The sequence below is a fragment of the Ranitomeya variabilis genome, chromosome 5 (assembly GCF_051348905.1).
Source record: "Ranitomeya variabilis isolate aRanVar5 chromosome 5, aRanVar5.hap1, whole genome shotgun sequence".
NCBI lineage: Eukaryota > Metazoa > Chordata > Amphibia > Anura > Dendrobatidae > Ranitomeya > Ranitomeya variabilis.
Window position 1 is genome coordinate 193,861,371 of NC_135236.1, and position 27,770 is coordinate 193,889,140.

At 41.8% G+C, this 27,770-nt stretch overlaps 1 protein-coding gene across 4 annotated transcripts in view; it reads left to right on the plus strand.

Annotated features, from left to right (window-relative positions):
* The first annotated feature begins 222 nt into the window (after positions 1–222).
* The window catches only part of ATP8B4 (ATPase phospholipid transporting 8B4 (putative)), a 327,013-nt gene continuing 299,465 nt past the window's right edge, over positions 223–27,770 (plus strand). The window contains exons 1-4 of one of the 4 annotated variants that reach the window (XM_077263705.1): positions 223–451; positions 10,165–10,232; positions 14,150–14,190; positions 15,324–15,391. In XM_077263705.1, coding sequence (XP_077119820.1) covers positions 15,364–15,391 — 28 coding nt within the window. In that variant the 5' untranslated portion in view covers positions 223–451; positions 10,165–10,232; positions 14,150–14,190; positions 15,324–15,363. Of the gene's footprint in view, positions 452–504; positions 658–10,164; positions 10,233–14,149; positions 14,191–15,323; positions 15,392–27,770 lie in introns of those variants that run through there. The other 3 variants (XM_077263704.1, XM_077263703.1, XM_077263702.1) reach the window with 3 other exon arrangements.

Consider the following 27,770-nt stretch of genomic DNA (forward strand, 5'->3'; position numbering starts at 1 on the left):
TAAATGGAAATATTCCGATTTTACGTGAATTTGTACCTAGGTACTAGCATTGCATGATAATAACTGCGACTGACTGCTACCACAACGCTGCGTATACTCGCCTTTATATAGGGAGGATTGTCAGTGCTGATTGGCTTGACTAAGTCACGTGTGACAGCCGAAAGGTCCTTCACGTAAGATGTGTGACCTGAATGAAAGAGCCTTTTTCTGCTTTAAAATGTTGATTGGCTAGAAGGCGTCACATGGTCCGGGAAGGAAAGGTCCTTTATATGAAACCTAGTAACGGACCTGAAATATTGGTCCTTCTGCTTTACATGACTACAATTGGACACACGGAGGTGAGGTCACGGTGTGCGAGCCCGGAGTAGGGTGCGTGCCGCAGTCATCTCTCTGCCTGATGACAACATGGGAGAGCTGGGAGAGAACGATTATGTGGGTACCGTGCGCGGAGGTGAGTAACGGGATTGTCATGGCAGGAATGTTGCTAATAAAGTTTATCGAATCTAACGAGCTATTGAGCCAAACATCGCCCGGCGTGCCGGTAATTAGTCCTGCGAGGAGAATGACGAGTGTGGAGTCGGCAGGAAGTTTTCTCATGTCAGAATCCATCTCTGCCCGGATCATCGGTGTATGGCGGCGGAGCAGTGGTCACCCGCGGTCAGTGCAGGAGAGGGGAAGGGCTGAGCACGGTGGGCAGTGGATGGGCTCTGGCAGTTTTCCTACAGGGGTTGTCCAGAAATATACACTTTTTATAGTCTGGGGCACTTATATAAAACAATAAACAAAGGTCCAGCACCTCCCCCTCAATCCACCACTGATCCTCCATCTGCCACTACTGATCATCCGCTACTACTGATCCTCCATCTGTCACTACTGATCATCCGCTACTACTGAGCCTCCATCTGTCACTACTGATCATCCGCTACTACTGAGCCTCCATCTGCCACTACTGAGCCTCCATCCACTACTGATCATCCACCACTACTGATCCTCCATCTGCCACTACTGATCATCCGCTACTACTGAGCCTCCATCTGTCACTACTGATCATCCGCTACTACTGATCCTCCATCTGTCACTACTGAGCCTCCATCCACTACTGATCCTCCATCTGCCACTACTGATCATCCGCCACTACTGATTCTCCATCTGTCACTACTGATTCTCCATCCGCCACTACTGATCATCCGCTACCACTGAGCCTCCATCCACTACTGATCCTCCATCTGCCACTACTGATCATCCGCCACTACTGAGCCTCCATCTGCCACTACTGATCATCCGCTACTACTGATCCTCCATCTACTACTGATCCTCCATCCACTACTGATCCTCCATCTGCCACTACTGAGTCTCCATCCGCCACTACTGATTCTCCATCCACTACTGATCATCCGCTACTACTGAGCCTCCATCCGCTACTACTGAGCCTCCATCCGCTACTACTGAGCCTCCATCTGTCACTACTGAGCCTCCATCCGCCACTACTGATCATCCGCTACTACTGATCCTCCGCTACTACTGATCCTCCATCTGTCACTACTGAGCCTCCATCCACTACTGATCCTCCATCTGCCAATACTGATCATCCGCCACTACTGAGTCTCCATCCGCCACTACTGATTCTCCATCCACTACTGATCATCCGCTACTATAATGTGTGCAAAATTGTAAAGCGCTGCGGAATATGTTAGCGCTATATAAAAATAAAGATTATTATTATTATTATTATTATTACTACTGAGCCTCCATCCGCCACTACTGATTCTCCATCCACTACTGATCATCCGCTACTACTGAGCCTCCATCCACCACTACTGATCCTCCATCTGTCACTACTGAGCCGCCATCCACTACTGATCATCCGCTACTACTGAGCCTCCATCCACCACTACTGATCCTCCATCTGTCACTACTGATCATCCGCTACTACTGAGCCTCCATCCACCACTACTGAACCTCCATCTGTCACTACTGAGCCTCCATCCACTACTGATTATCCACTACTACTGGTCCTCCATCCGCCACTACTGGTCCTCCATCCGCCACTACTGAGCCTCCATCCGCCACTACTGAGCCTCCATCCGCCACTACTGAGCCTCCATCCACTACTGAGCCTCCATTCGCCGCTACTGACCCTCCATCCGCTTCTACTGATTGATTCCTTATCCGCCACTACTGATTCCCCATCCACCACTACTCTTTTCATAACTGATTTTCCATCCGCCACCACTCCACTATCCACTTCTGATACTCCATCCACTTTTGCTCCTTTTTTCCTCTTTTTTCCATCCACCTCCACTCCTCCACCCACTACTGATGGTCCATCCACCGTCAATCCTAAATCAACTTTTACTCTTCCCATCTTCTGCTCTTCCATCACTTTTCTCTCTCCATCTAGCTCTTCTGTTTTTCCGTCACTCCTCCTTCATCCAGCTCTGCTCCTCCATTCGTTCTTTTCCATCCACTCCTCCTTCCGCAGTTCCTCCATCCACTCCTCCTCCATCCGCAGTTCCTCCATCCACCACTCCTCCTCCATCTACAGTTCCTCCACCACTCCTCCTCCATCCACCACTCCTCCTCCATCCGCAGTTCCTCCATCCACCACTCCTCCTCCATCCGCAGTTCCTCCATCCACCACTCCTCCTTCATCCGCAGTTCCTCCATCCACCACTCCTCCTTCATCCGCAGTTCCTCCATCCACCACTCCTCCTTCATCCGCAGTTCCTCCATCCACCACTCCTCCTTCATCCGCAGTTCCTCCATCCACCACTCCTCCTCCATCCACCACTCCTCCTCCATCCACCACTCCTCCTCCATCCACCACTCCTCCTCCATCCGCAGTTCCTCCATCCACCACTCTTCCTCCATCCACCACTCCTCCTCCATCCACCACTTCTACTCCATCCGCAGTTCCTCCATCCACCACTCCTACTCCATCCGCAATTCCTCCATCCACCACTCCTCCTCCATCCGCAGTTCCTCCATCCACCACTCCTCCTCCATCCGCAGTTCCTCCATCCACCACTCCTCCTCCATCCGCAGTTCCTCCATCCACCACTCCTACTCCATCCGCAGTTCCTCCATCCACCACTCCTACTCCATCCGCAGTTCCTCCATCCACCACTCCTACTCCATCCGCAGTTCCTCCATCCACCACTCCTCCTCCATCCGCAGTTCCTCCATCCACCACTCCTCCTCCATCCGCAGTTCCTCCATCCGCAGTTCCTCCATCCACCACTCCTCCTCCATCCGCAGTTCCTCCATCCGCAGTTCCTCCATCCACCACTCCTCCTCCATCCGCAGTTCCTCCATCCACCACTCCTCCTTCATCCGCAGTTCCTCCATCCACCACTCCTCCTCCATCCACCACTCCTCCTCCATCCGCAGTTCCTCCATCCACCACTCCTCCTCCATCCGCAATTCCTCCATCCACCACTCCTCCTTCATCCACCACTCCTACTCCATCCGCAGTTCCTCCATCCACCACTCCTACTCCATCCGCAATTCCTCCATCCACCACTCCTCCTCCATCCGCGGTACCTCCAACACTCCTCCATCTCCAGCTCCTCCACCACTCCTCCTCCATCCACTGCTGCTTCTGCACTGTTGCTTCTTCATCCACCGCAGAACAACTACATTGCACATCACTACTGCATCCAGTCATTGAGTTCAGCGACTTATGCCATCTACACGCATACATGGAACTAGTCGGGAGATTTATCAGGGTGTAAGGGTTTGATGATGTGCAGTGCCATGGCACCCCGCGGGCATTCAGTACCATCTGTCTGAGTTTAGGGAAATAACAGGACCACAGACCTACTCTGAGGACACAGTTTGCATTTTTTATTTTAGTTTGTTGTGTTGCGTTACTGTGAGCTTTATACTCTCTACGCTCAGATGAATGTATTTTCGGTTGTATGCTGTACATATGGAATACAGACCACACAAGGACCAAATGTTAGCCTATGGGCTGCTTCATATGGGCTATTTTTCCCAAAAACTCCATGTGAAAAAAATTGCAGCATGTTCTAGTCTGGTGAGACGGGTACACGGAGCCAGTCAGGCTGCCAATTTGTGGACGTGACCTGTCGGAGCTTTACAATGGCCGTCTGAACAAAGCCTTATAAAGATTACATTTTTAGTTTTGTGATTAATGAACTGATAAACTGAAACTGGACCAGTTACGCTCAAAGTTTCCTCCATATATGGGGTTGGAGATTTTGGGGGGCAGGCCTGCAGAGTGGTAGAATGGAAGGGTTGTGAAATCTTTGCATATTTTACTGTGCTGTTTACATTGACATTGCAGCCTAATGCAGGTGAATGGGGTCTTACTGCAACTTGCAAAAAGTCAGGCGTTTGGAGGCAATGCCACCCCGTACACCTCTATTATGCTGTGAGACAGCAGGGCACACAACCTGTGCCAAAGCCAGAATTTCCATCTAGCCCCAGCTTTATTCTTGTTATACTTCCAGCCCCCAGATGTGTAGTGTTTATTCACATTAATACGTGACCGCAAGTATGTGATCTGTATACGTACGGCCATATTCCGACTAGACGTGCTCAGCCTCGCTCAATACAAGTGAGATAAGCGGAGCACATGTAGTCTGAGCGAGGATGTAAGTATGCAGATCACATACTTGTGGCCACGTCATTGCTCTCAGAAGCAATACTGGGGAATCCTGAAAGTGTGCAGTGCGCTCACTGTTAGGGGGTATGTGTCCACGTTGCCGATTTCTGTGCAGATTTTTCCACTCAGTTTTTGAAAAATCTGCAGGTAAAACGCAGTGAGTTTTACCTGCGGATTTCCAGCATTTTGTGCCGATTTCATCTGCGTTTTTACACCTGCGGATTCCTATTGAGGAGCAGGTGTAAAACGCTGCGGAATACGCACAAAGAATTGACATGCTGCGGAAAATAAACCACAGCGTTTCTGCGCCAGGGTGGATTGATTTAAATCACGCCGATTTAAATCATGATTTAAATCACGATTTAAATCAAAAGATTTTTTTCTATTTAAATCGGATCGATTTAAATCATGATTTTAATCATGATTTAAATCACTGATTTAAATCAAAAGGTTTTTTTTAATATAAATCACGATTAAAATGAGAAGTGAGAGCAGTGCGCATGTGCGCCCATAGTTACACGGACAAAACTAGGGGCAACGATCTAACGCCAGGGTGAGGGGGGGACCCCAAAGTAAGTAAAAATCTTTTTTGTTTTACTATATGGCAATAGGTAGGTGTTTAAAAGCAGCATGTCTTAATTGTATAAACTATTAATAGCCTCCACATTTTGTTCATACTGCCCCTTTAATTCCACACTTCTAGCTTGGTTTCACTTTTGGTTTAGTTTCTTTTTCCATTCAGTTGACATGCCCAAACTTGTTGGATAGTCAGCATCCTACAGAAACCTCTGGAAGAGCATGGCATTGTGAATGTTACACATATACAGCCTTTATTCTACTGAGTTAAACAACTCAGCTTTATCTCATGATGGAAGAACCTTTGGATGGTAAAATATTTTCCTCAAAAAGCAGTTTATTGAAAAAAATCCGATTTAAATAAAAAAAATCCGATTTAAATCAAAAAAATCCGATTTAAATCAAAAAAATCCGATTTTTTTGATTTTTTTAAAAAAACATTGATTTTTATCCACCCTGTTCTGCGCAGAATTTTCGGCAGCATATGCACTGCGGATTTTGTTTTCCATAAGTTTACATGGTACTGTACAACGCATGGAAAACTGCTGCGAATCCGCAGCGTCCAATCCGCTGTGGATCCGCAGGCAAATCCACAACGTGTGCGCATAGCCTTAGGATTCCGAAGTGTGCAGTCACATAGAGGGACTGCAGATGTTTAGCAGAAGAGTAGACAAACCCCTTTAAACTGTTACTGCTTAATGGACTATGCTTAAATTAAATTAAGGCACTAAACGCACAAATTGGCCATACATGAAATGCATTAATTGCAGTCACAGTAAGTTGCAGTCATGACAAAAACTCCAGCCTGGTCAGAATGTGTTAGAACATTTTAGGGTCACCAGGGACCTAAATCCCATAAGGAAAATTAGAGACTAATTGGACAAACGCTTCTGAACTGTCAAATGGCCCACATAAAATAATAAAAAAACAAATCCTCCTCCACCCCCGTACAGTGCTTCTTCTCCAATGTCGGCACTGTTCGTCCCACCGGTCATGTGACATAACTACGGTATGTCATGTGACCACTGCAGTCAATCAGTGGTTACTGATTGGTTGCTGCCTTCTCTATTGCTTGGCTGGCCTGAGAGGAGAGTAGATGCATTTTTCATTTTATGTGGGGCATTTTAGCGGTTATTAAGGGGCTGTCCAGTAGTGCGCGTCCTCTATAAAGTGTATGATAAAGCTTTACCCTAAGCTGCATTCTCGGGCCCATATGTAGCAGCCGCAGGTCTTCTGACTCAAACTGGGCAGGCATATACAGTTAGGTCCATATATATTTGGACAGAGACAACATTTTTCTAATTTTCATTATAGACATTACCACAATGAATTTTAAACAAAACAATTCAGATGCAGTTGAAGTTCAAACTTTCAGCTTTCATTTGAGGGTATCCACATTAAAATTGGATGAAGGGTTTGGGAGTTTCAGCTCCTTAACATGTGCCACCCTGTTTTTAAAAGGACCAAAAGTAATTGGACAGATTCAATAATTTTAAATAAAATGTTCATTTCTAGTACTTGGTTGAAAACCCTTCGTTGGGAATGACTGCCTGAAGTCTTGAACTCATGGACATCACCAGACGCTGTGTTTCCTCCTTTTTGATGCTCTGCCAGGCCTTCACTGCGGTGGTTTTAAGTTGCTGTTTGTTTATGGGCCTTTCTGTCTGAAGTTTAGTCTTTAACAAGTGAAATGCATGCTCAATTGGGTTGAGATCAGGTGACTGACTTGGCCATTCAAGAATATTCCACTTCTTTGCTTTAATAAACTCCTGGGTTGCTTTGGCTTTATGTTTTGGGTCATTGTCATCTGTAGTATGAAATGACGACCAATCAGTTTGGCTGCATTTGGCTGGATCTGAGCACACAGTATGTCTCTGAAGACCTCAGAATTCATTCGGCTGCTTCTGTCCTGTGTCACATCATCATCAATAAACACTAGTGACCCAGTACCACTGGCAGCCATGCATGCCCAAGCCATCACACTGCCTCCGCCGTGTTTTACAGATGATGTGGTATGCTTTGGATCACGAGCTGTACCACGCCTTCACCTTATTTTTCTCTTTCCATCATTCTGGTAGAGGTTGATCCTGGTTTCATCTGTCCAAAGAATGTTCTTCCAGAACTGTGCTGGCTTTTTTAGATGTTTTTTTAGCAAAGTCCAGTCTAGCCTTTTTATTCTTGACACTTATGAGTGGCTTGCACCGTGCAGTGAACCCTCTGTATTTACTTTCATGCAGTCTTCTCTTTATGGTAGATTTGGATATTGATACGCCGACCTCCTGGAGAGTGTTGTTCACTTGGTTGGCTGTTGTGAAGGGGTTTCTCTTCACCATGAAGATTATTCTGCGATCACCCACCACTGTTGTCTTCCGTGGGCGTCCAGGTCTTTTTGCATTGATGAGTTCACCGGTGCTTTCTTTCTTTCTCAGGTTGTACCAAACTATAGATTTTGCCGCTCCTAATATTGTAGCAATTTCTCGGATGGGTTTTTTCTGTTTTCACAGCTTAAGTCTGGCTTGTTTCACCTGCATGGAGAGCTCCTTTGACCCCATTTTTACTTCACAGCAAAACCTTCCAAATGCAAGCACCACACCTCAAATCAACTCCAGGCCTTTTATCTGCTTAATTGAGAATGACTTAACAAAGGGATTGCCCACACCTGTCCATGAAATAGCCTTGGAGTCAATTGTCCAATTACTTTTGGTCCCTTTAAAAACAGGGTGGCACATGTTAAGGAGCTGAAACTCCTAAACCCTTCATCCAATTTTAATGTGGATACCCTCAAATGAAAGCTGAAAGTCTGAATTTCAGCTGCATCTGAATTGTTTTGTTTAAAATTCATTGTGGTAATGTCTATAACCAAAAATAGAAAAATGTTGCCTCTGTCCAAATATATATGGACCTAACTGTATAAGAGAGAGTTCGGGTCTGGAGACTCGTGGCTGGTCCGTACTGGGACAATGACACATGGAGGTTTAGATTCAGCCTTATAGACAGGTGTTTCCCAGATATAAACCTTTCCATATATCATGAATTGCAGTATTGCCTAATTGAGGCCTGATTGCAGCTTTCTGAGTAAAGAGCTTGTGTGCCGCAGGTGTACTTTCTCCTGCAAACAAGACCCCAGCGAGGGTCTCCTGAGTAGTACTGGCAACATGTAGCTGTGCACGCAATGGTTTCTCCTGGGAGGCACCATGGCAAGCGATCTTGTGACCATAGCAGGCAGTCATTCATGGTCGGATGTTTGTGACAATTGTAACGTTGCCAACGAAGAAAAAACATTGAACTTGCGTCAGTTAAATCCTTAAAACTTATTGCAGCATGTGATACGAATCATATGATATTTTTTCACACGGTAATGTTTTTCTGCAGAATCATCCTCACACACTTGAGAAAAATCACTGGAATAAGCTTCCAGGGTAGGAAACCTTTAGTACATGTACAGAGGTTTGTCCACATATTGTATGTGTATACAGTCATGGCCAGAGTGTTGGCACCCTTGAAATTGTTTCAGAAAATGAACTATTGCTCCCAGAAAATGACATATGGTTTGTTAAACACATGTTTATTTCATTTATGTTTGTTAGAACAACAGAAAGAAACAAAGGGAAAAAAAGGCAAATTGGACATAATTTCACACACAATCCCAAAAATGAGCTGGACAAAATTGTTGGCACCTTTCCAAAATAGTGGGTAAACAATTTTGTTTCCATCGTGTGATGCCCGTTCAAACTCACCTGTGGCAAGAAACAGGTAGGCAATATGAAAATCACACCTGAAACCAGATAAAAAGGGGAGAAGTTGAATAAATCTTTGCATTGTCTGTCTGTGTCTGCTACACTAAGCTTGGAGAACAGAAAGAGGAGAAGACAACTGTCTGAGGACTTGAGAACCAAAATTATTAACAATATCAATAATCTCAAGGTTACAAGTCTATATCCAGAGATCTTGATGCTCCTTTGTCCACGGTGTGCAACATATTCAAGAAGTTTACAACCCGCCTGTAGCTAATCTCCCTAGATGTTGATGGCAGCGAAAAAATGATGAAAAGTTGCAATGCAGGATAGTCTGGATGGTGGATAAGCAGCCCCAATCAAGTTCCAAAGGGATTAAAGCTGTTGTGCAGGCTCAGGGTGCATCATTATTGACTTTTGAATGAAATTAAACACTGTGGCAGAAGACCCAAGAGGACACCACTGCTGACAGAGATATGAACACGTTAGACTGCAGTTTGCCAAAATGTACGTCAGTAAGCCAAAATCCTTCTGGAAAAGTGTCTTGTGGACAGATAAGACCAAGATAGATCTTTTTGGTAAAGCACATCATTCTACTGTGTTCTGAAAATGGAATGAGGCCTACAAAGAAAAAAGCACAGTACCTACAGTCAAATATGCTGGAGGTTTGAAGGACAATGACCCCAAACATACTTCAAGAAGCCCCCTGAAATGGATGGAAGCAAAGCGCTGGAGAGTTCTGACATGCCAGCAATGAGTCTGGATTTTTATCACATTGAAAAACTGTGGAGACATCTTAAAATTGATGTTGGGAGAAGAATGGTCCAAAATTACAGTTGAGAAGTGTAAGAAGCTTGTTGTTGGTTATAGGAAATGATTGATTGCAGTTATTTATTCCAAAGGGTGCAACCAAATTTTAAGTTGAGGGTGGCAACAATTTTGTCAGGCCCATTTTTGGGGTTTTGTGGGAAATTACATCCAATTTTTTTGGTGTATAGCAAAACATGTAATTGCAATAATTTTCTGGGAGAAATACTTCATTTTCTAGAGCAATTTCAATGGTGCCAACACTTTTGGCCATGATTGCATAAAGTGATTGCATAGATATAAGGCATCTGTATATAATAGAACATTTGCCATCCTTTTGTGTATGAGCCAAGATCATTGCTCAGGTTTATAGATGCCACTAATATCAGTGTAGTTATGTTGCATCCTGTGTTTCAGCTGCTGTGAACATCCAGTTTCTTCACTGGGACGTTAAGAAATAGGATCCATCTTCATGGAGATGTCAGGTAATAGCACTGTTATTGGCAGAATCGTAAATGGAATATTTACAGCAGGTGTGATTTGTTCACTATGCACTGGTGCTGCTTATGTCATCATTAGATTTCTTAACCCCTTTCTGACCTCAGACGTACTATCCCGTCCGAGGTCAGAAGCCCTGCTTTGATGCGGGCTCCGGCGGTGCTCCCGCATCAAAGCCGGGACATGTCAGCTGTTTTGAACAGCTGACATGTGCCCGTAATAGGCGCGGGCAGAATCGCGATCTGCCCGCGCCTATTAACTAGTTAAATGCCTCTGTCAAACGCAGACAGCGGCATTTAACTACCGCTTCCGGCCGGGCGGCCGGAAATATGCGCATCGCCGACCCCTGTCACATGATCGGAGGTCGGCGATGCTTCTCCATTGTAACCATAGAGGTCCTTGAGACCTCTATGGTTACTGATGCACGGTAGCTGTGAGCGCCACCCTGTGGTCGGCGCTCACAGCACACCTGATTTTCTGCTACATAGCAGTGAACATAAGATCGCTGCTATGTAGCAGAGCCGATCGCGTTGTGCCAGCTTCTAGCCTCCCATGGAGGCTATTGAAGCATGGCAAAAGTAAAAAAAAAAAAAAATGTGAAAAAAATAAAAAAAATATAAAAGTTTAAATCACCCCCCTTTCGCCCCATTCAAAATAAATCAATTAAAAAAAAATCAAATCTACACATATTTGGTATCGCCGCGTTCAGAATCGCCCGATCTATCAATAAAAAAAAAAAAAGCATTAACCTGATTGCTAAACAGCGTAGCGAAAAAAAAATCGAAACACCAGAATTAAGTTTTTTTTGGTCGCCGCGACATTGCATTAAAACGATGAAAAGAACGTATCAGCACCGAAATGGTATCATTAAAAACGCCAGCTCGGCACGCAAAAAATAAGCCCTCAACCGACCCCAGATCATGAAAAATGGAAACGCTACGGATATCGGGAAATGGCGCAATTTGTTTTTTTTTTAGCAAAGTTTGGATTTTTTTTTCACCACCTAGATAAAAAATAACCTAGTCATGTTAGGTGTCTATGAACTCGAAATGATCTGGAGAATCATAATGGCAGGTCAGTTTTAGCATTTAGTGAACCTAGCAAAAAAGACAAACAAAAAACAAGTGTGGGATTGCACTTTTTTTGCAATTTCACCGCACTTGGAATTTTTTTCCCGTTTTCTAGTACACGGCATGGTAAAACCAATGATGTCGTTCAAAATTACAACTCGTCTCGCAAAAAATAAGCCCTCACATGGCCAAATTGACGGAAAAATAAAAAAGTTATGGCTCTGGGAAGGAGGGGAGTGAAAAACGAACACGGAAAAACGGAAAATCCCAAGGTCATGAAGGGGTTAAAGAATATCCGTTGTTAATTTTTATTTAATAAATCAATAGTGCACATGAAAATAAGGAATATTGTAATATATCTTATCAGAGAAATCTACTTTTTTGCAAAATTGATGTTATCAAAATTCCCAATTCTCATGTAAAATCTGTATTCAGTGAAGGCAGACTGTTACATTACAAATTATGACGACGGTTAGGCTTTAAAGGGAATCTGTCATCAAGTTTTTGCAATATAATCCGAGAGCATATGTAGAGACAGAGACCCTAAATCCAGCGATTTGTCACTTACTGGGCTGTTTTTTGTAGTTTTCATATAATCACCGTTTTATCAGCAGGAAATTACCAACAGAGGACTAGTAAACCTGCTGCCAGGTAGCCCTCCATATTAATAAGTTCTGTATCACTTCACCCCACCACTGATTGGCTGCTTTCTGCCTATACACAGTGTACACAGAAAGCTTCCAATCAGAGCTGTGGGCGGGGTTATGCAGAGCTCAGCATTCAGAGAACTAGTAGATGTCTAGCAGAGAAAATTGTATATAATCAAAACTGCAGCAAGCAGCTCAGTAAGTGACACATCACTGGAATGTCATCTCTGCTCCTATATCATGACAAGTTCATTTTAAAGTGAATATTTCCAATGGATTTTGGATCTCTAAGAGAAACATGGGAGAGAGAGTCGCTAAGTTGCATCATATAAACGTATATATGGTTTGAAGCATTTGAATATAAGAATTCAGGCAGAACTCCCGGGAGTGACAGTGGGAGTCCTGATTACTTCATCCACATATATGGATTATTATCAGCCTTGTAGACACCCACCGATACAGGGAATGCAGTCATCTCTGTGTGGGCAGGGGAACCGGACTCTCACCCGCTCTCCGAGGAGCCCAGTTTCCCTTCTCCTCATATAAACCCTTGTATCACACTAGCTTCTCCTTATATTGCATCCTGGTGGTAATCCTCCATAACTGCTGTAGAAGACGATCAGTGGGAAGCAAAATGGGGACAATGCAGAGACCCTGACCCAGAAGTTTGTTATAAGACTTCTCCTGTTCTTTATTGTTGGGGTGCAGAATAAATGCAAGGCCTTTACATCCAGGCACAAAACACAGATTAACCCCTGCTCAGCTGAGCACTAGCTACTACCTACCATCCTCACACCAGTGCAATCCTAAATCGCAGAGTCCTTTGGACAGACACAATGGGCCTGAGGTATCAAAGCTTTCACCACAGAATTCTGACATAAAAGCTTCGAAAATTCACAAAATTTATGACAAAATGTTGCGACTTTTTGATATTTTCAACCCATTTTCTTGGAGCTTCCTCAGATTGGGTGGGACAGGGGTTTGGTCACGGCCACTTGTCAAATGCATGATAAATGTCAGCATTCACTATGCCACAAATCTTACTCCAGTAGGGGTTTTTGCCACCCTAATTTTAGATCAGTATAATGTACAGAGAACCTGACTCCAGTGATTTGCCACTTACTGGGCTGCTTGCTGTAGTTTTGATAAAATCACTTTTTATCAGCAAGATATTATTTGGAGGACAAGTAAACCTGCCACCACATAGTCCTCCATATTCATGAGCTCTGTATAACCCTGACACACCACAGATTGGCAGCTTTCTGCCTATGCCGTGTACACAGAATGCTGCCAATCACTGGTGTGGGCAGGGTTATACAGAGCTCAGCATTCAGAGAACTGGTTGATCTGCAGCAGGGAAAAAAAGGGATTTTTTTTTTTGTTCTTAATCAAAACTGCAGCAAAGTAAGAGATATATTGCTGGAATCAGGTTCTTTGCCCCTACACTATTCTGCTCTCAGACAGAGTAGCGAAAAGCAGGTGATGGATTCCCTGTAAAAGTTTGTTATTGATAGTATACATACTAAAGTAAGGAGCACAGCCAGGTCTGGGGTATGGATTTAGTTGATCCTGAAGGTGGTTAATTAAAATGCTGCAGATAAATTCTATGCATTAAACTTCAATGTGTTAGTTTATTCTCATCTTCAGGGATTGGGGTAAAGTGTTAGGCAATGTTTAGTGCCAATAATAATATTGTAAGTGAGATCTATTACTATCCTCCTGTGTGTTCCTGAGAGCCTGATGAAGAACATATTCCTGTGTACAAGAAGCAGTAGTAGAGAAAGGAAAGTGAGAGAATGAATTGAAGCATTTTTGTGTTAAACTTTGTGCATTTGAAGTTTTTATTATTTTTTTTTCTCAATTTCAACAAATTACAATAATCCACACACCGCGTTGTACATTCATCAAAACTTGAGCCAGGTTAGGTAATTTTGAATGAGGCAGTTGTCATTTTGGTGCTACAGAAGTAATATTGGGGTTTGTGCACACTGGCAGTTTTTTTCATGAAGGTTTTTTTTTTCTTGCGCATATTTCTGGCTTTTCTTGAAGAATTTCTTAAAACATTTTTTTAGGAGGCCTCTTTTGGGACTGTTTGCGGGTGCTTTTCTATATGTAAGCTCATTAAGCAATGAGTAAAATGAACTAATTTTTTTTATTTATATATATTTTTTTTAATTGCTCCAAAAGACATCCTGGGCATCATTTTAACCATCCAATTGACTTGTATTGTAAGTATACTCTATATACTATATATATATATACTACTCACACCGCCCAGCATTTTTTTTGAAACCTGAAGTGGTTAAAAGACACGTAAAAACCTAAATGTACGAATAGCAAGTCTTTTTTCCATAGGCTTGGATATGTCCATTGTTTTGAGCACTTTTCCGCTGGAAAAAAATGTTGTGTGAACATACATGCCCCCACTCCGAGACACACAAAACTCTCTGTAGTTTTATCGTTTCCAAAAAATTCAGTGAAAAGAAAATGTGTTTGTAGGTGGAGTGGATTCCCTGTAGCAGCTGTCGTTGCCCCATGTATTATTCACGTGCCCGCTGTCACTTACACTGCTTGGCCTGATGACCATCTTGTAGTTCGCCTTAAACTCTCATTTATTTTTCATGCCCTACATTACTTTGAATACCTTCTCAGAATTCCCGTATTGGTAGGCGAAACTTCAGTTCCCCACAAATGGGTCATTTTTGGAGGTAAGTGTATTGCTAGGAAAGACACAGGAAGCTCTGCTGCCATTTCTCAGGCATCCTTGGTTGGTTACGCTCAGTTGAGACCTCTAACCGCACAGTCAGGACGGTGTAACCAGGCGTACGGTGAATACGGTGAAGTGTCAGTGTGACCAAATCCTTGTTCCATTTCAGCTTCCTTTGTGGTCACATTGGTCATACTGCAAGCCAAGTGGTTTATCAGTTATACAGAAACATGTGGCTTTGTAGCAAGTGAAGAAATGAGCTTTGCTTAGGTGATAAAATCCAGCAATATCTGTAGTACGCCGTGCCACGTCCTCCTGCCATGCCAGGGAGCAGCTGCCCGTGATTGGGGCTACCACACCGTACCAGGCGCTGGCACGTAGACTGGGGATCTATTTCCTTGTAAGTGGCGTTCTTCGTCGTTTTCTCCTTCTCCGGGGGCATTTCTTACAGATACTTGGAACTTTTCATCACATCGGCTTCTGCATGTCCAAATCATCTGACCGCTTTATGGCAGTAGGGTTAACATAGTAGAAAGTGCAGAACAATGCATCGATTTCTGTGTGTATTTTCTGCAGTACACCAATATTTCCTGTGCCTTGTGTTCTTATTGTCACAGCGATGTGTGTCTAATGTACATTTATATTATCTTTCAGGTTGGACCGTAGCTTTGTAGGGAGTTGACCAGATTCCACTATGATTTGTAATAAGAAGAAAATTCTTGGTAGGTAAATTTGTTTTTTTTTATTACCTGTAAAATCTTTTATATATTTACGGTACATTCTGCCAGTTATACTCCTACATGTGTGCAAAATTTAGGATCATTTCTTCTAAAATGGCCAACGGTGCAAGTTAATACTTATCCCATGTAATTCCATGTTTTTTGAGGTGTAAAACATTAATGGTCTATAAGGTATCAGTTCTTCATTGGGTAAAGTCCATTCTCCTTAAGGTTAATCCATCAGCGGGCCGAAGGGGCGGCTATGTTCGGCTCCTCCACATCGGTGGCTGTGCGCGGTGCTGCTGCTGAGCACCAGAGCAGAAAATACCCTGAACCGAAGTGCAGTGCACTGATTGTCCTACCATATAGTGTGTAGGGAAGACCTGACTCCCCTCCTGACATGCCTGCAGTATGAAATACTTTATTCCTTGGCATATAATTCCAAGACATCTTCCATTATTAGGCTACGTGCACACGTTCAGGATTTTTCGCGTTTTTTCGCTATAAAAACGCATACATATGCATCCTATCATTTAGAATGCATTCCGCTATTTTTGTGCACATGATCCGTTTTTTTTTTTTTTGCAAAAAAACGCATCGCGGTAAAAAAAGCAGCATGTTCATTAATTTTGCAGATTTAACGCGTTTTTCCTGCTATTTAATGCATTGGGAAAGCTCTGGAAAAAAATGCGAAAAAAACGCATGCGGATTTCTGGCAGAAATGTCCAGTTTTGTAAGGAAATTTCTGCAAGAAATCCTGAACGTGTGCACATACCCTTACTCTGCATTATACCGATACACTGTTACTCCTAGATATTTATGGATGAATTGACAACTGGGTGTCATCTTTCCTCTTACAAAGGGGTATTAAGCTGTCGGGACTAATATAATAGATTTAGGAAAGATTACAGAGGTCCAGCCCAAGGCAGAGTTTAAAGAAAGACTCTAAGGAGCTACTTCAACAATGCAAAAGGTGGAAAAAGTGACACTTCAAAACGTCATTATAATAAAACCATAACATTTTGATTATATCTTTTGGGTAGTGATGAGTGATTGCGCTCGAATAAGGTGTTATCTGTGCATGCTCGAGTGCTAATAGAGTATCTTCGGCGTGATCTAATACCCTGTTTGAGTATTGTCTTCACGTCTCGCGGGTGTCAAAAAGCCACAGCAACTCAATCATGGAATTGGAGCATGCCGAAGATGCTCTATTAGCACTCGAGCATGCTCAGATAACGCCTTATTCGAGCACGCTCGCTCGACACTACTTCTGAGTTATTTTTCATGTTACTAGGCTAAAACCTGATCTTTTATACACATTGATGGCAGGTAAGCTGAAAGGTCAGTTACACGTGGTCGTAACATTTTAGGATGAGTTTTTTATTGACACACTCGGACCCCTCCTAGGTCTAAAGAACTGAACTTTAATAACAGAATGGTATTTACCAGCGGTGGACACTTTTGCAATCTATTTTCGTAATTAACTTTTCAGTTAGGAAAAAATTATAAGTTGTTTTTTTAAATAGTGTTGATTAAAATGTTTTTACCATTTAGTTGCAGTAGTCTGTGTACGGTCGGGTTCTCACTGCTTTACCCAGAGTATATTGTTACGTTGCCATAAGGGTCCAGTCACCAGACGGAGGCCAAAAGTCCGTTTTTCTCTTGCATAATATTTGTTTGACTGTAAAGAGAAGTGTAGCCGAATGCACAACTCGCTGGCCACAGACTTCACTGCAAATCACATGCAACTGTAGCTTGTGTGTAATTTGCCTGCAGCATGGCATTTTTAGTTTTACAGCAAAATCGCCCCTCTAAAATAATCACTTGACAGCAAGTGGCACAGGTATTTTATAGTTATGTGAGAATTGCGGTTATGCGACACGTGTCTTGTAACCCCAGCCTTACGCTGAAAATAACGGGTGGCATCTATGTTCTGTCCTTTTTCTCACATTGATTTCAATGGACAAGTTTGATCCTCAGATCGAAACATGTTTCCCTTCCTTTGGCCGACACCTGATCTCATATTCTAAGGTTCAGCTGTTCTGTTCTTGAAGTACGGATGTCTGAACGAAACCTCAGTGAATGTTACATTATTCCTTTGCTATCAAATAAGGTCTCCGTGTCCTTCCCTATAATGCCGCAGATTGTAAATTGAACCTTTTACATTAAGATTACAATAAGTTTTCTGAAAACCTCTCCTTATCTTCACGTAGCCGTTTGCACCTCCATTTGCTGTAGTTAGTGATGTTCGAACAAATTTTAAACTAATTTCCTAAACCTAGGCTTTCAGCATTACTGAAGCTGAATTGTGGTTCCTGCTGTAAGAGCACAGATATAATGTCATTTCTCATCAATCACTGAGAAGGAGCAAGTGAGAATTAATTTGCTATCTGTTACCCCATTTCCTATCATCCTTGTCAATCAGCTACATATCCTAGGATTAGCCCAAATCATTTCTACAATATTCTCACAGATGCTTGGAGACCAGTTGACTTTTTTTTTTTTAAACAATTCTTAGGAAATCATAATCCTGCAAGATAAAAAAAAGAAATTCTAAATATTGCTCTTACAGCAGGAACCACAATTCAACTTCATTAATGCTGAAAGCCTAGGTTAAATTAGGAAATGAGTTGAAAATTTGTTCGAACATCACTAACTACAGCAAATGGAGGTGCAAACAGAAACGGCGCAGCGAACGGCTACATGGGGAAAAGGAGATGTGTTGCGCTGACTGGCTTGTGCAGGGATGTCGTGCTGCAGGTCCCAGTTGCACATACTGATTGCCAGAAAGGGAATATCTCACTATTGACATTTTATGTTTTCAGAAAATATATTGTAAACTATAACATAAAAAATAATTCTCGATGCCAGGTCATGTCATCCAAAATATTCTGGTAGATGAACTCCACTAGAACTAAGAGAGGAATTGTTCCTCTAGTTATACCTTTATCGTGGAGCAACAACAAAAAAAAAATAGACTAAGAAATATAGGTTACAGCGATTGGACTTTATATAGAGCTGCCTCTATAGTCAGTGAGATACAGACAAGCTACTATCAGACCGTCACAAATTAAAGAATAATAATAATTGATTTATAATCTTTTCTACTCAATATTGTCCTCAATACCCAGAAATAATCAATATTATTTGTAATTATTTATCCATTCTAAATGAAGTTGACAAACTTTGAGGTTCTCAAACCAGTTTTTTTTAAAAATGTGGACATACTTCTTGTAAAGCATGTGGCCATGCAGAAAATAACAAACGCAAGCTCAAATCTAATGTCACTAATCACAGCCCTGTTAATAGTTTCATTAATTGTAGCACTTGTTGATTGTATGGAGTGCAACCTGCCGTACATAGGCTGCACCACCGGACCGCCCTTAAGGGTATGTGCACACGTTGCAGATTCCATTGCGCATTTTTCCTTGCAGATTCTGCAGAATCCACAGGTAAAGTAACCTGCGTTTTGCTTGTGGATTCCTAAAATGGAATAGTTGTAAAAAACGCTGCGGATTCTACACAAAGAATTGACATGCTGCGGAGAATAAGCCACTGTGTTTCTGTGCGGAATTTTCTGCAGCATGTGCACAGCGGATTTGGTTTTCCATAGGGTTATATATAGGTCCAAAAGTAGGTGGACAGTATGCGTAATAGGGTTATGAAGGGGGAGATTTATCAAACATAGTGTAAAGTGAAACGGACTCAGTTGCCCTTAGCAACCAATCAGATTCCACTTTTCAGTCTTCACAGACCCTATGGAACATGAAAGGTGGAATCTGATTGGTTGCTAAGGGCAACTGAGTCCGTTTCACAAATCCAGTTTTTACAGATAAATCTCCCCCAAATCTGATTTCTTTTCAGATAATCCATAATGGCAAATAATTTAACCCCTTCATGACCTTGGGATTTTCCGTTTTTCCGTGTTCGTTTTTCGCTCCCGTCCTTCCCAGAGCCATAACTTTTTTTTTTTATTTTTCAGTCAATATGGCAATGTGAGGGCTTATATTTTGCGAAACAAGTTTTACTTTTGAACGACACCATTGGTTTTAGCATGTCGTGTACTAGAAAACGGGAAGAAAATTCCAAGTGCGGTGAAATTGCAAAAAAAGTGCAATCCCACACTTGTTTTTTGATTGGCTTTTTTACTAGGTTCACTAAATGCTAAAACTGACCTGCCATTATGATTCTCCAGGTCAGTACAAGTTCATAGACACCAAACATGTCTAGGTTCTCTTTTATCTAAGTGGTGAAAAAAAAATTCCAAACTTTGAAAAAATAAAAAATAAAATTGCGCCATTTTCCGATACCCGTAGCGTCTCCATTTTTCATGATCTGGGCCGGTTGAGGGCTTATTTTTTGCGTGCTGAGCTGGCGTTTTTAATGATACCATTTCGGTGCAGATATGTTCTTTTGATCGCCCGTTATTGCATTTTAATGCAATGTCGTGGCGACCAAAAAAACATAATTCTGGTGTTTAGAATTTTTTTCTCGTTGCGCCGTTTAGCGATCAGGTTAATCCTTTTTTTTTTTATTGATCAGGCGATTCTGAACACAGCGACACCAAATATGTGTAGGTTTGATTTTTTTTTTTTTATTCATTTATTTTGAATGGGGCGAAAGGGGGGTGATTTAAACTTTTTATATTTTTTTTTTTTTATTTTTTTCACATTTTTTTAACTTTTTTTTTTTTTTTTTTTTTACTTTTGCCATGCTTCAATAGCCTCTATGGGAGGCTAGAAGCTGGCACAACGCGATCGGCTCTGCTACATAGCAGCGATCATCAGATCGCTGCTATGCAGCAGAAATGCAGGTGTGCTATGAGCGCCGACCACAGGGTGGCTCTCACAGCAGGCCGGCATCAGTAGCCATAGAGGTCTCAAGGACCTCTATGGCTACAATGCGGAAGCATCGCCGACCCCCGATCATGTGATGGGGGTCGGTGATGCGTTCATTTCCGGCCGGAAGCGCCGGTTAAATGCCGCTGTCAGCGCTTGACAGCGGCATTTAACTAGTTAATAGCGGCGGGTGAATCGCGATTTCACCCGCCGCTATTGCGGGCACATGTCAGCTGTACAAAACAGCTGACATGTCCCGGCTTTAATGCGGGCTCACCGCCGGAGCCCTGCATCAAAGCAGGGGACCTGACCTCGGACGTACTATCCCGTCCGAGGTCAGAAAGGGGTTAAATACAGATCAAAGAAAATGGATTTTAAAAGAGTATTGGCAATCTCAAAATGCTGAAACAGTTAGAGCAAATTGGGTTGAAACATTTGGTACTCAAGCCCCAAAGAGACAAACCATTTACCGCATTCGTGACAGATTCGATGCCGCTGGCTCAATCCTTAATGCTCCAAAAACTGGTCGACCCAAAACAGCCTGTACAGAAAATAATAAACAATTTGCTGCTGAAACATTTGTTCAGAGTCACAAAAAGTCCACAGGAAGAGTCTATTTAGAATTGGGAATTTCACGAGCTTCCATCATGCGAATCCTGAAATCTATTGGGTGGAAAGCTTATCGTCCACGTCTAATTCATGGTTTATTGGAGGATGATCCAGACAGGCGGCTGCAATTTACTGGGATTATGCTTACCGAAATTGAAGAATATCCAGTAATTTTAGAGAACATTATGTGGAGTGATTATCTGGCCATATTAACAGACATAATTGTATTTACTGGTATATTGAGAACATGCATTTAACATTAGAGCAACAACTAAATGAGCCTGGTGTCAATGTTTGGGGTGGTATTTCAAGTTTTGGTGCTTTTCGACCATTTTTTTTTTTATTGAACAATTACAGGAGATAAGTATCTTGAAATTCTAATGAATCAAGTTGTTCCCCAGTTACAGCAACAGCCTAATTCAAATGACCTTTATTTCCAACAAGATGGGGCCCCTCCACATTATTCAAGAGTAGTCCGCGAGTATCTTGATGAAACATTTCCTAATAAATGGATTGGCCAAAGAGGCCCACTTGATTGGCCGGCACGTTCACCAGACTTGACCCCAATGGATTTTTTCTTTTGGGGAGTACTCAAGGACAAAGTTTATAGTTGAAAACCAAAAAGTGTCAGTGATTTGAAAAATTGCATAAGAGATGCATTTCAAGAAATTAATACCCAAAGAGACTTGTGCAAAAATGTTTGTCGAAGCGTAAGAGGCAGACTTCAAAGCTGTGCAAATTGTGATGGAAAACAGTTTGAGCACCTGCGTTGATACAATTTAAGGGCTTTTGTATTATTGTTCAGAATAAAATTTAATTGTCAATGTTATGCTTGTGTTAGTAAATATAATTTTATATATAAATCAAAGTAAATGTTATTTTCTGTCCACCTACTTTTGGTCCAGTGTGTGTGTGTGTGTGTATATATATATATATATATATATATATATATATATATATATATATATATATATATATATATATATATATATATATATATATATATATATATATATACATACAATATATACACACACACACACACACTGTGATATGTATGTGTTTCATATAAAAGGCTGTTTCACTCATGTGTTCACTGCTTGAAAAGGGATTTTGCACCCGAAACGTTTCCATGCCGTTCAGGCATTAAAGTCCACTTTTTTCTTCAGTTTTTGTGCTGTTTTCCTTTTTTTGATTATATATATATATATATATATATATATATATATATATATATATATAATATTTCCATTGTCTCTTGCCAGTCACTGTAGAGTTAAAATTTAGGTGTTTATTTGTCTACACCTGTTGTCTTACTCAGGTGGGATGTATACCGGAACATGCTACACACCATGATTAAGGCTTCTTGCTGAAACGCGTCGTTTTTATGAACGTGGATTTCTAGTGGTTACCAGCATCTGCTGTATTTCAACATTAGACTAATTAAAAGTTACGTTTTTTACCCCTTATGATTGCATTCCTGCTTTTCATCGCTGGAGACCTTCTTTCTTTTTTCATCTATAATCTAAAATGTTCAATTTACAAACTGCGTCATTATAGGGTAGGACATGGAGTCCTTATTTGATAGTAAAGGAAAAATGTAACATTCGCTAAGGTCTCGTTCAGACATCCCTACTACAAAAACAAAACAGCTACCTCTTAGAATATAAGATCAAGTGTACACCATGTTCCAAATTATTATGCAAATGACATTTTTCTCAGATTTTCCTAAATGGTCGGTGCAAATGACAGTCAGTATAATAAAAGTCATCAATTGTTAGAGTATAAATCGAATTTTATTGAAGAAACCTCCCAATGATAACGGTATAATCTCCAAAATGAATAAAAACTCAAAATGCACTGTTCCAAATTATTAGGCACAGTAGAATTTCTAATCATTTGATATGTTTTAACCCCTTCAATTTGGGTTTGTTTTGGATGTTTTAACCCCTTCAAGACACAGCCCTTTTGCATTTTCGTTTTTCGCTCCCTTCCCTTCCTAGAGCCATAACTTTTTTATTTTTCCGTCAATATGGCCATGTGAGGGCTTGTTTTTTGTGGGACAAGTTGTACTTTTTAACGTTACCATTGATTTTACCATGTCTTATACAAGATAACGGGAAAAAAATTCAAAGTGCGGTGAAATTGCAAAAAGAATGCAATCACATACTTGTTTTTTGTTTGGCTTTTTTGCTAGGTTGCCAAAACTGACCTGCCATTATGTTTCTCCAGGTCATTAGGGGTTCATAGACAGCTAACATGTCTAGGTTATTTTTTATCTAAGTGGTGAAAAAAAATTCCAAACTTTGCTAAAAAAAGAAAAATTGCGCCATTTTCCGATACCCGTAGCATTTCCATTTTTCTTGATCTGGGGTCAGGTGAGGGCTTATTTTTCGCGCGCCGAGCTGACGTTTTTAATGATACCACCTTTGTGCAGATACATTATTTTTATCGCCCGTTATTGCATTTTAATGCAATGTTGCGGCGACCAAAAAAACGTAATTCTAGCGTTTTGAATTTTTTTTTTCTTGCTACGCCGTTTTGCGATCAGGTTAGTCCTTTTTTTATTGATAGATCGGGCGATTCTGAACACGGCGACACCAAATATGTGTAGGTTTGATTTTTTTTTTTTTTTCTATTTTTATTTATTTTATTTTGTCATTTTCTAAATTATTATTATTTTTTTTTTTTTTTTTTTTTTTTAACTTTTGCCATACTTCAATAGGCTCCATGCGAGGCTAGAAGCTGGCATAGCCTGATTGGCTCTGCTACATGTGACGATCATGTGACGGGGTCGTCGATGCATGCATTTCCAGCCCAATGGCCGGAAGCGGTAGTTAAATGCCGCTGTCAGTTCCACAGCGGCATTTAACTAACTTAATAGCAGCGGGTGGATTGCGATTCCACACTCCGCTATTGTGCGCACATGTCAGCTGTTCAAAACAGCTGACATGTCGCGATTTTGATGTGGGCTCACCGCCGGAACCCACATCAGAGGGGGAGACATGACATTCGCATTACTAGTATGGCGCTTGTCGTGAAGGGGTTAAAGAACTGAAAATGCTCATTTGTTGAATTTGCAGCATTAGGAGGTCACATTCACTGAACAAAAAAGCTATTTGACTCCAAAACATCCTAACAGGCCAAGTTACATGTTAACATAAGAACCCTTCTTTGATATCACCTTCACAATTCCTGCATCCATTGAACTTGTGAGTTTATGGAGAGTTTCTGCTTTTACTTCTTTGCATGAAGTCAGAATAGCCTCCCAGAGCTGCTGTTTGGATGTGAACTGCCTCCCACCCTCATAGATCTTTTGCTTGATGATACTCCAAAGGTTCTCTATAGGGTTGAGGTCAGGGGAAGATGGTGGCCACACCATGAGTTTATCTCTTTTTATGCCCATAGCAGCCAATGACTCCAAGAGGTATTCTTTGCAGCATGAGATGGTGCATTGTCATGCATGAAGATGATTTTGCTCCTGAAGGCACGTTTCTGCTTTTTATACCATGGAGGAAAGTTGTCAGTCAGAAACTCTATATACTTTGCAGAGGTCATTTTCACACCTTCAGGAACCTTAAAGGGTCCTACCAGCTGTTTCCCATGATTCTGGCCCAAAATATGACTCCTCCACCTCCTTGCTGACGTCGCAGCCTTGTTGGGACATGGTAGCCATCCACCAACCATCCACTACTCCATCCATCTAGACCATCCAGGGTTGCTCGACACTCATCAGTAAACAAGACTGTTTGAAAATTAGTCTTCATGTATGTGTGAGCCCACTGTTTAGGGGTGGCCGAATAGTAGGTTTATGCACCACAGCAAGCCTTTAAAGGATCCTACACCTTGAGGTTCGAGTGACTCCAGAGGCACCAGCAGCTTCAAATATCTGTTTGCTGCTTTGTAATGGTATTTTGGCAGCTGCTCTCTTAATCCAAATAATTTGTCTGGCAGAAACCTTCCTCATTATGCCTTTATCTGCATGAACTCTGTCTGTGCTCTGTTTCAGTCACAAATCTCTTCACAGTATGATGATCACTCTTAATTTTTCGGAAAATATCTAATGTTTTCATACCTTGTCCAAGGCATTGCACTATTTAACGCTTTTCAGCAGCAGAGAGATCCTTTTTATTTCCCATATTGCTTGAAACTTGTGGCCTGCTTAATGTGGAACATCATTTTTAAGTAGTTTTCCTTTAATTAGAATCACCTGGAAAGCTAATTATCACATGTGTTTAAGATTGATTTCAGTGATCCATTGAGCCCTGAGACACAATACCATCCATGAGTTTATTTGAAAAACAAAACAATTAAATCTTTGACACTTACCGTAAATCCAATTTGCATAATAATTTGGAACATGGTGTATAGCAAAGCAAAGTCCTGCAGAGTGCAAGCGCCTGGAAAGATAAAAGTGCCTTGGCGCCTGCACACTCAGCAGGGCAGAGAAGTACGCCTGAGCAGGAGCACAATGTCAGGGAGACTGTGTGGATGACGTAGGGGCGCGCAAGTTACCTAATTTGCCCAGGGAACCAAAATATGTTGTCCCAGCCCTGTCAGTGACCAATATTGCCTTTCTTCTATCCAATGCCAGTCATAAGCTCCATCTAAGGAGTCTGACAGTTTCTCAAAGGGCATATCTGGGACTTTACAAAAAAACAAAAAAATTATAAGCACTAACAGGCAGGTATTTGCTACTTATCTGCGCGTTGTGCATGGCGCGTTTTTTTCCTGGCACAGTTTGATCCCCGCTGCCTAACTGGGCGATCCAGCTGTCAGTCAGAATGACCTTAGAGGTCACACCCCTTTGCGTCAGCAGAGGCCACTGAATTCCTTGCAGGAGTGCTATGTGACCGCTCCATGCCAGGGATGAACGGCGCCACAGGCAGGTTGTTTGCATTTACCTGCCTGTTAGTTCTTAGGTACATTTTTTGCTTTTTTGAAAAGTCCTGGATGTACCTTTTTAATCTGTTGATGATCAAGCACCAACCACACAACCACAGTCTCCCGAACACTGCTCAAAGTGGTGTACTGTTTTCTTTCAGTGTAAATCTCTCGTTTAACCTTTTCCTGACATGGTGAATTTTTGGCTATGTGCTTTTTTTTTCCCCTCCCTTTTTTCCAGGAGCCATAGCGTTTAATTTTTTTCTTTCCTCATAGCTGTATAAGAGCTTTTTTTTTTGTGTGTGTGTATCGGACGAGTTGTACTTTTGAATGACACTATTAACTTCACCACATAGTTTATTGGAAAATGGGAAAAAAATCCCAAGTGTGGTGAAAATGCAAAAAAAAAAATACAATGCTGACATTGTTTTTTTCGTAATTGTTTTTACAGCGTACATTATGTGGTAAAAATGACCTGCCTATATGATTCTTTGTGTCAGTACAATTACAGTGATACCAAATTTCTCTAGTTTTCGAGGTGAAAACCGCTATCGGAGAATGACAGTGGCATTTGACAGGTTAACAGTCACGGGCAGAGCTCTGCTCCACGTTTGGCTGTCAGAGGAAGATCCTGGCTGTGTGTTACAGCAGTTATCTGCCGGATGTGGCCTGGGGTGGGTCCACCCCGTGAACTCGTTACATATTTTCTCTCCTGACTCCCTGATGTCAGTAAGGGTTAAGAAGGGCTCACGAGTTCTCAACAGGGTTTAGATCAGGTGAGTAAGGAGCCATGTCATTATTCTTTCATGTTTAGGGCCTTTACTGGCAGCCAAGCAGTGGAGACTTTGATGCATGTGATGGAGCATTGTCCTGCAGAAAAAAACATGGTGTTCTTGAAAGATACAGAATTATTCCTGTGCCACTGCTTGAAAAAGAGATCTTCTAATAACTGGCTGTAGGTTTGGGAATTGATTTTTGAGTCCATCTTCAACACAAAAAGGTTCTACTTGCTCATGTATAATAATACAAGCCCATTGCATTAACCCACCTTCACTTGGATGGCATTTGATCGAAGTGGAGGTCTGTGACCATTACTGATCCAGCCACGGGCCTATCCATCTGGTCTGTCAAGAATTACTGTCATCCCATCAGTCCATAAAACCTTTGAAAAATCTGTCTTCATATATTTATTGGCCTAGTTTTGTAATTTCATCGTGGTCAGGTTTCCACCTTCCTTAACTCGGCCATGTCTCTGAGCACTGAACACGTTGTACTTTTGGGCCTGCAGGGAGGTTGCAGTTCTGGAATATGACAGGTCCTGGGTGATAATGGTTTCCTGGTTGATTCACGTTGGATTTTTCTCAAATCTTTGGCAGTTAATGTGCGTGTTTGGCGGTGGAGGCCCATAAAGCAGGAGAAGGCTATAAGAATATGGCAACGAGTTTTCAAGTTGCCCTTTCCTCAGTTCGAAATATAATTAAGAAGTGTCAGTTAACAGAAACAGTAGATGTCAAAATAAGGTCTAGAAGACCAAGCTAAATTTCAGTGTGATCTCCTCTTTGGATTGCTAGAGAGGCAAGTCAGAACCCTTGCTTGACTACAAAGGACCTTCAGAAATATTTAGCAGACTCTGTTGTGGAACATTGTTCTATGGTTCAGAGACACCTGAACAAATATGGCCTTCATGGAAGAGTCATCAGAAGAAAACCTCTCATACATCCTCACTATAAAGTTCAGCATCCAAAATGTGCAAAAGACCATTTAAACAAGCCTGATGCATTTTAGAAACCAATTCTGTGGGCCGATAAGGTTAAAATCGAACTCTGTGGCCACAATGATGAAAGGTATGTGTGCAAAAAAAAAAAAAGAACATCTTGCCAACCATTAAGTATGGGGGTGGATCAATAATGCTTTAGGGTTGTGTTGCAGCCAATGGCATAGGGACCATTTCACAGATAAAGGGAAGAATGGATTCAATGAAATGTGTACAAATTCTTGATGCAAACATAACACCAACTGTAAAACTGAAGTTGAAAAGAGGATGGCATCTA